Source organism: Mixophyes fleayi, chromosome 7, assembly GCF_038048845.1.
Source record: "Mixophyes fleayi isolate aMixFle1 chromosome 7, aMixFle1.hap1, whole genome shotgun sequence".
NCBI lineage: Eukaryota > Metazoa > Chordata > Amphibia > Anura > Limnodynastidae > Mixophyes > Mixophyes fleayi.
The window spans coordinates 10289484-10303749 of record NC_134408.1 but is presented as its reverse complement, the minus strand read 5'-3'; the positions used below and the strand labels follow the sequence as shown (position 1 = coordinate 10303749).

The 14266-nt window shown below is 40.1% G+C and overlaps 2 protein-coding genes across 2 annotated transcripts in view; one reads left to right on the top strand and one right to left on the bottom strand.

Moving 5' to 3' along the window:
* Positions 1 to 1402, top strand: part of LOC142098450 (uncharacterized) — a 126648-nt gene extending 125246 nt beyond the window's left edge. Inside the window, exons 6-7 of the mRNA XM_075181296.1 lie at positions 156 to 201; positions 1318 to 1402. Of these exons, the coding sequence (XP_075037397.1) occupies positions 156 to 201; positions 1318 to 1402 (131 nt within the window). The remainder of the gene's footprint in view (positions 1 to 155; positions 202 to 1317) is intronic.
* Positions 1403 to 4415: 3013 nt separating this feature from the next.
* Positions 4416 to 13886, bottom strand: LOC142098614 (H-2 class II histocompatibility antigen, E-D beta chain-like). The gene is made up of 2 exons (XM_075181450.1): positions 13587 to 13886; positions 4416 to 6314 (listed from the first exon to the last, which is right to left on the bottom strand). Exons 1-2 carry the CDS (start codon positions 13843 to 13845, stop codon positions 5941 to 5943), a joined length of 633 nt encoding a protein of 210 aa, XP_075037551.1. The 5' UTR covers positions 13846 to 13886; the 3' UTR covers positions 4416 to 5940.
* Positions 13887 to 14266: the final 380 nt, after the last annotated feature.

Here is a 14266-nt window from a genome sequence, read left to right as displayed (position 1 = left end):
CACTTCACCATTGTATACATGGTAGAGACGATGCTGCTTATTGAAGCTCTGACTGTCTAGAGAGGTCAGACCCCTCATAATAATAATGTTGCCATCAATGTTTTTCAGTGTTGATAAAGTTCCGTTTGTCTAATATTCATCACATTTATTTACAGGTTTATATAGGAACGAGGCACCAGAGATTTTGAGCTCATATCAACCGTAAGTTGAATTATTGACCTGTGTGTGATAATGTGCACTCTATGTGTTAGGTGTCATGTTATATATGTTACAGAAAGTAACCAATCATAGGGAAATGTTTCATATTAACATAGAAAAATGAAGGTAACATATGCAGAAACAGTTTGATATAATGTATGGCGAAACACCTGTCACTTGTTTTCAGTTATTATAGATGTCCTTCCTTGGATCCCACCCCATTAAAGTATATCTCTGTATATGTAGGTGTCCACATATATACCTACGTGTGTGCGTGGAGATAAGAAAATAATTGGAGTGAGTGATATCAGTTTTTCCTCTCTGTGTATGTGTGTCTATGTGTGTGTTAAGAGAGAGAGCGCACACGAGAGAGCGCAAGAGAGAGAGAGTAAAATAGTAAGAGGGAGAGTAGTATAGTATAATATGAAGTATATAGTAACTCAGTATTGATTGAAGGTTTATGGTAGTTAGGTATAATTTTGCAGATATAATAGTGTTGCAGAGTTAAGTAATATTTATTGATTGCAGGGTTAAAATACTGTTGTTGCAGCATAGTATTGATAATAGTATTATTGCTGAGTTATATAGGAGAAAAGGAAAAAAAGTTTTTTATGCACCTTAGCAAAATCATTTTGTACTTTGGGGATGTCAGGGAGTGACAAATTTAACTGTACAGACATATTTAGATTTGGGAGAGGGTTTGTCCTAGCTCAACTGTATATTGCAGTGTAAAAAAAAATCTGTATAGTATTTGCGAGTGTATATATATGGGTACTATGATATCTCGACTGGCACCAGGATTTTGGTACAACACGATTTTCCACCAGCAACACTGTGAGTAGTTTGCTTATGACATGTCAATAAATCATGGTAAAACAAGAGAGCATCTTAATCTTTTTTTTTCCTGTTACCAAGATAAGTCTTTGAGTCTCATCATTCAGTTCTGCAAATGAAGTATATTAAATAAAATATGTTAAAAATAATTTGTTTATTTAATGTAATACATAATGACTCCTAAAATTCCTGACCCACTTTGGGAAATCCTATTCCTTTAGTTTTCAGCAATGAGCTAAGAATTAAAGCCGTGCGTTTGACAGTTTATTTGTGTTTGTTTTGTAGGTATGTTGAAACTTCCAGCTTCATGGATGAGTGGGAAATCACGTTAGATGAGCTAGAAGAGATCACTGAGAACATTACAGTATGAACAGGTGAACACATATAGAAGCTTGATGATTGAGATTCCTGTAAAAAATACTTTTAATTAATTTTCTTGACCCATTAGAATTAGCAGAATGAATACATTTCAGACTTTAAATGAGTTGTCCACCTTAGCACCAGGGACAGATGTAGACTTTTTGTTAAGGGCGGCAGGTGACCAATTAGGATGTAAGCTCACATGAGCAGGGCCCCTCTCCCCTCCTGTCTCCATACCGACTCTTCTTCTCCGCCTTTACTCCATATGTCTGCCCGGAGTTTCTGAAGCATTGGTACTTTGTGTTTACTGTTCTGTAATGTTTCACCCTGTATGGTCTACTGTTTGTACTATGTAAGGCGCTGCGGAAACCTTGTGGCGCCCAACAAATAAATGATAATAATAATAATAATAATAATAACCCAGAAACAGAAATACGTCTGTTTGATAATGTTATTCATCCAGGGCCCTGGCTGCATGTAACCAGTTTTGAAATGCACATTTAAAACATCGGTCATCTTTATGTGGCACATCATGATGTGGCCACTCTCTAACACATAGTTTTGCACATATATATTAAGATACCTGCAACTAAAATTAAACAGGTAAGAGAGCAATTTAGCGCCCCATATTTCACGTATACAATTGAACAGCAATACAACAGTTTTTATACCGCTGTTCAGTTAAATGCATATTGCAGACTCTGCATCTTTACTATATGCCCAGGATTTAAAATTTACACAGAGTGCACTGGCCACACTCTGTCTTTTTGATCTATAATATATAAATGAGAAATTTGCAAGCATCATTTCTCTGCGCAGTATGTCATTTCTGTTGATCTGTATTTATATCCTACTTTTGGAGGTTATATATACTATTGTATTTTTATACACAATACTCTATTTGAAGTTGGGTTGATATAATATATTGTAATAAACATTCTTGATTAGAACGCCATCCGCCATCTGTCACTATTTTTTATATGGTCTGTTCTATTGGTGCACCATATTACAACGTTGTTTTTATTTTTGTTGAAGTTTGGCACCCTTGAATTGGTTTGCGACATTTACTAGACAATTTATAATATATACTTTCATTATAGAACTATAATCAATTGGGAGCGCTCAATTTGTTGTTATTGTTATTGCTTTAGTTGAGTCCAAAAAGTCTTTTCTCTCTAGGTTTTGAATCACACTTTTTATTCCTCACTTTTAATGCTGTAATACGCTGTGAAAGCACAACTGTTTTATTTTATTAGATCGTAAGAAAATTATTTCTTTTAAATGTGTAAATTACTATGTTTTTTTGTGCCTTTTATGTATTTTTTTTGATTGCTTAAGAATTCATATTTTGGGGTTTGGCTGTTCGGTGATACTAGTGCGTTCATATTTGCACTATTTTCAATAATTTATTTATTGCATTCAGTCTTTTGGATTAATACTTTTAATTTAGTTTTTCAATAATTGGTCATATTTGATTCCAGGCTCTAGAGTATATTATATCACCTCTACTATCATACTTAAGTACATTCCTGTACTGTTCTAAACAGTATTATTGTCATATGTGCATCAATCTGTGTAAATAAGTTACCATAATAGAACATTTCAATTCATTTCTATAGAATTTAGAACACAACCTGGATGATGGATCCTAAATGATCTAAGTCACTTGGAAGGTAGAAAGACTTCAGTCCCACTGACAAAGATTTAGCATGGTGAAGACTCAGCATCTAGTATCTGTATATAAGGATGAGATAATCTTCCACCTCCCCATGGGACACCTGTGATAACAAGGAGATAATATACATAGTCACCAGCACATGTCAGGAATGAGATGAATGAAGATACAGTGATTCTATAACATCCAGCCCTTGTCCCCTCTCCTCCAGGATTGTTACAGACAAAACTAAAACCACTATGGCTGGAAATGTATTTTGTTATAGATTATGTTTTTGAACTCAGTATTGTATAATAAATGAAATACAGTGGAGTTTACTATTTCATTACAAATAATTTGTTGTTTATTGCACTTGTATTGTATTTTATGAATTCAATTATATTAACAAATAGAAACAATGGTAAAGCCTGGCATCTCTTTTACATATATGTATATATACCCTGTCAGTTCAGCATGCTATAATTATATGTCTCTTCCAGATTTAAATTTTTTATGCCATAAACCATATTGTAATGCCAACCCATACAATCACTTATACTGATATGTTGAAATTAATAAACCAGTAGGCTGCACTATGAGTGTTGTTTTCTCTCTTTTCACCATGCACAGTTTCAGGTTACTCCGCAGTGATATCCGTGTGTCTCCACTGGTGACCTGGGCATCCACTGGGATGTACATTTATCACTGTACATTTGTCCTGAACATGAAAATGAAATGTAATATGTATCAAAGCAACATTTTCCTCTTGGTGAGTTTTTCATGCTCTTTTGAAGAGCTGCGCAGGATTACTAACATCAAATTATATATTGTTCTGTACGTGCCTCCTGCTTCCATGCACATAGAATGACGTGTGTGTAATGAAGTTCATACATCCAACTTGTCCTCGCTTGGCCCAGTATTTAGTGACTGACATTAATGTTCCAGCTTTGCTCATTCATAGAGCCAAAGAGAAAGAGGAATCTGTGACTTCAGACTACATGATCAGCCAATCATGAGACACTAACTCCCTGCTTGATCGGTGTAAACTATATGTGTAAATGTACACGTGGTTCCTGAATAACACAATCAGCTGCCAGCAAACATACCTGAATAGAAACCTGTACTTGAAGGATAAAAACAGAGATCTTACAGATATAAGAGAACTGATATTTAAAGGTGACTCATACAGTTTTTTTATCCTAATAATGATTGGCTTCCTTTTAAAGATCTTAAGTCATGGTCTGTATAGAGAATATTTATTTATTTTTTACTTATTAATATTAATATTTATATATTTTTACTTAATAATATTAATATTAATAATATTAATATTATTATTATAATATTTATTTATTTTTTACTCTATTTATGGTTTCTCTACATTTTGTCACAGACCAGCCATAGCTGTAGTAAGTGCTGTATATATATTGCAGTTTATACCAGCTAGTGCTGACCATTTATGTACTGTGGTCACGTACATTTAATGCAGATGTGGTCAGCTTATTATTCTTAGTCAATGGGATCTTTGTTGCAGTTGTGTTAGGGGTGTGCCAATAATGAGTCGGCTGTCTCAGGCAGCAAAAGGTCTTAAGAGATCTAATTTAAAAAACTGCTGACTTCCTTTCTGTTCACACCTCCTGATTGAAAGTAGAGACATTCTGACATCCACTGAATTCTAACAGCTTATTAATGAAATTTTATCATTTCAATTTTTTTTTTTCGTACCCCTTCAAAGTTGGTATTGAAGATTTCAAAGATACTGTTGGTCTAAAGATGATAATTAGGGGCTTTTGCCAGCATCTCGGGTTCAAACTATATCCTTGGTTAAAGAGAATTCTACTCTGTTTGTATGACCAGTCAACAATCGGAGGCGAACATATATATAACAGTAAGAAGGGTTTAATGACACAGTGTACCCCACCATTTCCACACTGTACTCGGAAGGAACCCCAAAGTATAAAGTTTACAGACATACATCAAGTAAAGTGGAGGGATTTTTAATTTGAAGGCCATATTCCCACTTGGCATCAACCTTGATCTTGAACTTGGCTATTTTCTTCAGCATTAATCTCTAACAGGGTCATATGAAGGTCCATCAAGTATGCTTTAGTGTTATACAAGGGATTGAGGCTGCCCCATTTCTACTGTCAAGTTGAGCTGCCTAAAACTCCCATTTGTGTATTTACAATTGAGGTCTTGGTAACTAGAATAGTTTACCAATCAGGAGTGCTTTCCTGCTCTGCTGTTGTCTTTCCTTCTTTCTCATGGATCATTCAAGCCCTGGAGTGACATAGCTGAGCCTGATCTCTGCTAGTATTGTATTTTCTTTAACATTTGTTAAATTTAAAAATTGTAAACTTCTGTTTAACATTGATGTGAGGAAACGGGGTGCTACTGGACTGAGAACTTTGTATTCATCACCCGTTTCTCACAGTTTACTGTACTTTTTAATCCTTGGCCCAGTCTAAGTATATACACCAGAGCAGCGGTGTATTATGTGTATTATTAGTTCAAGTTATTAGGTACATTTTGCCTTTGCTATTACCTGCAATATTGTATGTATTAGAAATAGAAATAATATTGGTATAATGTGTGAAAATAACAGAACAGCAGAAGTCATTTTGCTTGTGTTAGCTAATGTAATTATCATTTGTTTCAAATGTCCATTGTTATGAGATGTGACTGATTTTGGCCAAGAGGTGATGCTCTGCCAGAGATTCGCTATGGATCATATCTCACTGGATTTATTTGGACTAAGTTCCTCACTTGTTAGGGGGGTCGTGCTATACATATCTCACTGGATTTACTGGACCTGATTTCCTCACTTGTTGTATCTGCTATCGTTAAGGGGGCTGTGCTGTATTTAATCCTGTTCTGCAGAATAAATCATCCTTCTATTTTTCTTCTAATACCATGTCTGGGTGATTTGGGAACCGCGTATCTTCACAATTGAGTTTCCCTGTTCTTCTCTCTATGGGTTTCTTCAGTGAAGGATGCTCTACCAGACATATGTATTCTGCCCCCTGGTGGATATTTTTTGTAGGGGTTATCATCAGTTTGGCTGTACAGCTATATGTGTAATCTGTATCTTTATTTGATTGGGACACAGCACCAGACTCTTCATATAACTTCTGATCTTTTCTCCTCAGCCATTTCACAGTGACAGCGTCCGGAAAATACTCTGAGATATTACACTGTAGGGAGACTGGGGTGTTGTAAAATAATGTGGGTGTCTCTATCTCTTCCACAATAGGATTCCATGTGTATTCTGCAAAACAATACATGAAGGATGTTATTTATATTTATACTAATTTACAATATATACATTGTGCATTATATACAATTTTAAAAATGTTTATTTAATCTAGACAATTAAATCTGATGATTGCAGGTAGACTTATATTGATTCTAGCGGGTCTTATTGTGACATAGGAGCATGTCTGATATACAGGAAGCAGGAGAGATGCCTTTATTTCCCATGGTTGTATCAAAACTTAACAAATGTAGATGTGTGTATAGTGCAGCATTGATCCTACCATGAGAGAATCAATATTGAAATCAGCACATCTGGTTCTCAGGGAAGGAAAAGAAAGGGATTATCACCAAAGACACCTTAAAAAGATTTGTCCAACCCTTCATTGTTGTTATTTAAAATAGGCAGGATGGGTGGTCTTGGCAAAGATAGGGGATGCGAGGATTGGTAATTAGAGTGGGAGAGTATAGAGTATTCTTTTCTTTTAAAGAAGTGTAAAACAGTGTTAAATCTCAAGTGTGTGACTGTGGTGCCATGTCATGAAGTGACCTTAAATATATGGTTCTCCTGGGGGAGGAATCTATTGGAGCCCACTCAGAAGGAGGCAAATAGCGATGCAGAGACCAGAGCAGATAGAGGTGACTTCCTGCCCAGGGCCATCTTTTCCACTGGGCATGAGGGGCAGGTGCCCGGGGGCCTACGGACAAGGGGGCCCTATAGACAGGGCTCTTAATAAGAATAAATAATCCTGCAAAAAAAACAAACTTATCTTTTACGGTCAGGTCAGGTGGTGATCCGGTTTCCTGCCTGTGCCCCTCCTCCATGCTGCGCTCACATTGAATGTCCGGCGTGAGGACGTCATGCCCGACATTTTTATTGAGGAGCGCAGCATGAAGGAGCCACAATGGATCAAAGAAGGATTCAAAGAAGCAGAAGACACAGATTAAGAGAAAAGAAGGGAAGAAGGGGTACAAGGGAGGGGTCCCGGTGCACTGCTTTGTCCGGGGGCCCATAATGTTGTTAAGATGGCCCTGTTCCTGCCCACAATGAGACCCAGAAGAAAGGAGATGGACCTCTCTGACAATGACAGGAAAAGCTATTATTGGGATCAATAAGGGAAAGAAAGGGTGAAGAAAATGTTAAGGGTGTTATGGGAAATTAGGGATCAAGAAAATTAATCTAAACTTGATGATTAATCATCCTGACAAAGGTGAGACTTACAGTACACAATATAAATTTATATGGCAGTTTCAGTGTGTTGTTGATAAATTACAGCAGAATTGAAACTAATAATTAAATTTTTCCAGGGCAAGTTCTCTAAATAGTTATTATGTCATCATTTAAACTCACTGCAATATCACAGTTAATCATTTGTACTCAATTGTGGTCATTCAAAAACTATAAAGTTCCTCTTTCATTAGATGGTTTTCAAGTTAGGGTGAAGATGTCTTTGGCCCAATAGTAGTCAAATCTGTATCAAGAAGTTAGTTGTGTCAACCAGTGAACTTTAGTAACCAGGATTTGTGTTTTTGCACTTCAAATCCTAGGTCAATAGTCTATATAGGGCCGGACTGGGACTAAAAATCAGCCATGGCATTTGAAGCACACAGGCCCACCTCTGTTGATGAGCAGGAAAAAACTGTGTGCCGCTGCACAGCGGTGGCGCCAAGGGAGTGGCCACATTATGTTGGGGCGGGGTCAACATGGGGCATCGATACATACATTATAATAAAACATTACATTTACCAGGCCCTCCCCATCCACATCACGCCACTCCCCACCCCAGAAACACATTACAACACCCCAGTCCACTGTAATTATCTATGCTTCTGACATTCATCAGGGTGGGAACTTCCTGTAGAGTGAGCAAGGAAGCTCTTAGTCTCACAAGATTAATAAAGCTCAGGAGATTTAGAGATTCTCGGCTTGCTCTGCAGGCTGTGCTTCACTGTCGTGTGCTCTACTTTGGATTACTCTGCTCTCTGCCCTGAGGGGGGGTTGCTTCAATGTGAGATCTATAGTGATGCGAAGGTGTCTGGCTCTGTGAGCCCCCCAAAAATAACATCTGAAGTAGGAAAAGGCTGGATGGTGTTCTAGGCTCATTGGTGGGGGGTCGTCGGGGGGTGGTTGAGCACCAGACAGCTCACAATTGTTCATATGATCCACCTTTAATAATTGCAGGATGGGGACAGAGAAATTCCCCCCTGTTGCGCAGCTAGATTAGTGGCGTCTAATATTGCTCACTGCCACTGGAGTAGAAGGTTGGGGATAGCTTCTGTTTTGGGAGGCCTGCTGGGAGATGCCCTTATACTAGTAAGGGCAAAGCCCCTGTTGTCATGCAGAGCCGTAGCTCCGAATACTGGCTGTGAAGCAGCACTCCATGGAGCATGTGCTTTGCGCATGGTCAGGGCCGCCGAGAGGGGGGGGGAGCGGGTACTAATTACCCGGGCCCGGCATGTCAGGGGGCCCGGCCCGGGCCCTTGCGCTGCTGATTTTTTTTTATAATTTTTTTTTAAAAAAAAAAACCAAAACGTTTTTTTTTCCTTTCCTTTTTTTTTTTTTTTGGGCTGGGGGGGGAGGAGGGGGCTTGGTCGTTGGTGGGGGGAGCAGGCTAGTTTAAAAAAAACATACTCACCTGATCGCGGAGCCGGCATCCCTCCTCTCTGCTGCTCTGTGCTCTATTCAGACTGTCTGAATGCCGGGTGTGATGTCATCATGTCATGCCCAGCATTCAGTCAGTCTGGAGCAATGGAGCACAGAGCAGCAGAGAAGACCAAGAGAGGAGAAAAGGTAAGTGAAGGGAGGAAAACGAGGGGGGCACAGAGGGGTTAAAAAACGGGGAAGCAGCATGACAGAGGGGTTAAAAAATGAGGGGGGGGCACGGAGGGGTTAAAAAACGGGGAAGCAGCATGTCAGAGGGGTTAAAAACGGGGAAGCAGCATGTCTGAGGGGTTAAAAAATGAGGGAGAGCACAGAGGGGTTAAAAAACGGGAAAGCAGTATGTCAGAGGGGTTAAAAAATGAGGGGGAGCACAGAGGGGTTAAAAAACGGGGAAGGAGAATGTCAGAGGGGTTAAAAACGGGGAAGCAGCATGACAATGGGGTTAAAAAATGAGGGGGAGCACAGAGGGGTTAAAAAACAGGAAAGCAGCATGTCATAGGGGTTAAAAAATGAGGGGGAGCACAAAGGGGTTAAAAAACGGGGGGGGGCAGCATGACAGAGGGGTTAAAAAATAAGGGGGGGCACAGAGGGGTTAAAAAAACGGGGAAGCAGCATGTCAGAGGGGTTAAAAACGGGGAAGCAGCATGTCAGAGGGGTTAAAAAATGAGGGGGAGCACAGAGGGGTTAAAAAACGGGGAAGCAGCATGTCAGAGGGGTTAAAAAAATGAGGGGGAGCACAGAGGGGTTAAAAAACGGGAAAGCAGCATGTCATAGGGGTTAAAAAATGAGGGGGAGCACAAAGGGGTTAAAAAACGGGGGGGGCAGCATGACAGAGGGGTTAAAAAATAAGGGGGGGCACAGAGGGGTTAAAAAAACGGGGAAGCAGCATGTCAGAGGGGTTAAAAACGGGGAAGCAGCATGTCAGAGGGGTTAAAAAATGAGGGGGAGCACAGAGGGGTTAAAAAACGGGGAAGCAGCATGTCAGAGGGGTTAAAAAAATGAGGGGGAGCACAGAGGGGTTAAAAAACGGGAAAGCAGCATGTCAGAGGGGTTAAAAAATGAGGGGGAGCACAGAGGGGTTAAAAAATGGGAAAGCAGCATGTCAGAGGGGTTAAAAAATGAGAGGGGAGCACAGAGGGGTTAAAAAATGGGAAAGCAGCATGACAGAGGGGTTAAAAAATGAGAGGGGCACAGATGGGTTAAACGGGGCAGCATGGCACAGTGGGGTTAATAAACAGGGGTCAGCATGGCACAGTGGGGTTAAAAAATGGTGGGCAGCATTACACAGTGGGGTTAAAAAGGGGGGGAGGCATGGCACAGTGGGATTGAAAAAAGGGGGGAGCAGCATAGTATAGTCTGATGAAGGGGAGCCAGATGAAGGGGGCAAAAGCAGCATGGAGGGCACAGTGTGATCATAAGGCATGGCGATCATGAAGGGGCACATTATTGTAATATTGGAGCTGGAGGAAGGCCTAATTATTAATCGTGGATGGTATTGATTTAACGCCAGGGTTGTTTGGAATTATCTAAATGTAGCTATTTTTTTCCAAATAGGACCCCCAGCATTCCAGGATCCAGACAAGCCGCAACTAAAGAAACATGCAGCAACAGGTGGTGAAAGTGAGAAGAACAGGTAGGAGAGAGCAGGACAGTATGTAAAATGTTGTGATTCTAGTAGGGACAATGTCAATTTTTTTTGAGTGTTGTGCCCAATATAAGGTGGAGGCCAAGACTGAACTCTTTGTGTACACACTGCATTTTTTTTATACTACATTTTGGTGCTATATGTCCTGAAAGTCAGGAGTGCTTGGACATATGTGATGCTCGGGCGAATAGAGAGCCTAGTGATTTTGATGTGTTAGCCACGCCCCAATGTTGCATTTGCCACGCCCCCAAAAGCATGAGCACACCTCTGAAATTTTTTGCGTCGCCTTAGGGCGGCGCCAAATTTTTTACCGTGCTCATCTATGAGGGGGGCCCCATGAATTTATTGTACCGGGGCCCTGAATTCCTCTTGGCAGCCCTGCGCATGGTCACCGAACCGCCAACTAGTTTGGATGTTCTGGCTGATCCTAACTGATAAGTTTGTGTTGGGTGGGGAAAGAAGCGCATGAGAACGCGGTTGGTGTTGGGAAAGCCACCGCCGGCCGAGACACGCTGCTGGGATCTAAGATGGCTGCGAGATGTGAAAGTGGGTGAATCAAGGAGGCAGTCAATAACCCTTTTCGGACGGTACAAGGGAAATAGAAACAAGGACAGGCAAAATGAACAAGGGGTCGGACTCTCCCCAGGGTATGTAATTTCTGATAACGCCAACAATATAGTGCGAGCATTACAGCTGGGTGATTTCCAACACATTCCCTGTTTTGCTCACACCATCAACTTGGTGGTGCAGAGCTTCCTACGAAATAACCGTGAGGTGCAGGAGATGCTTTCGGTGGCCCGTAAAATTTCAGGCCATTTCAGGCATTCAGCCACAGCATGTAGGAGATTACAGCAGCTCCAAGAGCAGTTTAATTTGCCCTGCCACCAACTTAAGCAAGAGGTGGTAACTCGGTGGAATTCCACTCTGTACATGCTTCAGAGGATGGAGGAACAGCGCAAAGCCATGCAAGCATATTGCACAAGCCACGACATTGGGAAAGGAGGGGGGATGTATTTCACTCTTGCACAGTGGGGAATCCTTTCAGTGCTGTGCAAGGTGCTGAAACCATTTGAAGTTGTGACGTGTGAGGTGAGTGCAGACTCTGCTAGCTTGAGCAAAGTCATTCCTTTAATTAGACTATTGGAAAAGCAGCTTGAGAAACTGAAGGAGGAGATGAAAGCAAGCAATTCCGCAAAGTATGTTGGCCTAGCAGATCAAGTACTTAATTTGCTTCACAATGATCCTCGAGTTATAAAGATCTTGAACTCGGATCAGTACGTTTTGGCCACTGTGCTTGATCCAAGGTTTAAAACCTACATTGAGTCTTTACTTGAAAATGAGCGAGATGTGAACTTTTGCAAGGAGCTATTGCTCAGCAAGTTGGCCGCTGAACTGGGCCTCGGCTTGACGCCGTGTCCTCCTTCACTTTCTCAAGCTGCTGCTGCTCGTAAAAAATTAAATTTCCCAAAAAGAAGCAGGGAAGATGCAGGGGGCAGACCAGAACAATTTAACATCTGGGCTGGTTTGAAGGATTTTTCAAAAAAATGTGTCACTTTGTCAACATGCAAAGGATGGTGGAGGATTACTTTCAAGAGGTAGTTGATATGGAAATGTCAGACAGTCCCTTTCCTTACTGGGATGAAAAGCAGGCCATTTGGAAACCCATGTACAAACTTGCTTTGCAATACCTAAGCTGCCCACCCTCCAGTGTGTACTCTGAACGAGTGTTCAACACAGCAGGGAACTTAGTCAGTGATCGCCGTAGAAGGTTACTTCCCAAAAATGTGGAGAAAATGATGTTTAGAAAAATGAACTACATCTTCCACAAGGAAGGCCTTCACCATCCAAGACATCCAAGCACTGACTGTTCTCTAATGGCGGATTCAAGCGGCGATGAATTGATAGTCTGTGATGATGACGTACACACTGATGAGGGTGAGGATGAAGCTGAAGATGATGACGATAACATCTTTTTAAAACTTTCTATGTAAGTGTAGGGTGCAATCTACCCCCAAAGAGGAAAGGGACTTGTGGCATTTCCATATCACGTACCATCTTGAAAGGCTGCTGTTAGGGCAATTTATCCTTAAGGGTAGGGTGTCATAGACAGAGTGACCCCAAACTGGCTTTGTCCATTTCTCATAATTTTGTACAGTTTATAACGGCTGAATTTTTTTGTATCTTATACATATGGAGGGGGGCCTAGAGAGACAGAAACCAAACTGGCTTTCTCCATGTCAATTAATATTGTACAGTCTATAACGGCTGAATTTTTTGTTTTTTTGAACAAGTGGAGGGGGGCCTATAGAGACAGAAAGCAAACTGCCTTTTTCCATTTCTTTACATATTTAACTATAAGTGTAGGGTGTAATATACATCCAAAGACGATGGCTGCATTGCCAATATGCATAGATGGAAAGGAAGACAATCTGTTTTGTGTGTAGAATAAATGAAGGCCTACCAACGAAGAATTAAACTTTTTTTTGGATAATTTATTACCTCAACAATTAGATTACTTATCTCTAAAACAGTTGGAGCACTAAATTGGGTTATTTTAGGCCCAAAAACATTGATTTTCCAACAAAATAGCAAAACAAAACCAAACAAAACAAAAAAAAAAACAAAACACGCAATGGCGGTTTTGCAAAACCAAAACCAAAACACGACGGTAATCCAGATCCAAAACCGAATCCAAAACCAAAACACGGGGGTCAGTGACCATCTCTAGTAAAAATATAGCTATCAAGTATTTGTGTGCTACATGAAAAAACAGCCAGTATTTAACTCATGTGCAAAATAATAGCCTAATGTGCACTTCTTGCATAGTAACATGGTTTGTCTAGGAGAAAACTTACTACTTTTTTTTCCTTTGCTCTACTCAATGACTCAGGTCCATAGTGCGCCATCAGGGAGGTGTGTGTGTTCTGTCCATAGTTAGAATACATATATAGACACAGAACCTCATATAATCCTCCTCTCACCTGGATCTCTGATTGACAGCTCTTTGCGTCCTGGTTTGTCCAGCGATTCATGTTCCCAGGATACCTGTACTCTGAATCCTGGATCCTTGAGGAGATCCTCAGATATTCTGACCTCACTAGAGACATTAAATGTTCCATCAGGATTTTCCATAATTAATTCAGTGGATGAAATAATTTCTTGAGATTTCCCCACTCCACACGTCCAACTGATGTTGATTTGCCTGGGATAGAAGTTCTCCAGGAACGTTAAGAACTTCATATTTCCAGAGATAAATAGACTTCTGGATACTGCTTGTAGCAGTTGGGGTTTTCCTGAAAGTGTAAATAGTGTTAATAAATTATTGTGAAGATCAGAAAATTAATGAACTAGAAAAACATATCCCATTCTCCAAAGGGCCACTGTATTTATTATAATATACTATGGAAAATCAAAGATTAAAAAAAGCATTCTATAAAAAAAATTACTATTCCTTTGCTTAGTTAATAAAACAAATTAAGCATTGCAAATATTGAAATAAGACAAATCTGCACCCTGCTTTTGATGGGTTTGTTAGTAAATTGTAAAGTTCCAAACAATTTGTGCACTCTAGGAATATAGAAAGACAGGATAGGTTATATGTCCAACATGATATTTGAGGGAAGTAACTGTTCATTGCTTCAGTTACTGAAACACCAATACT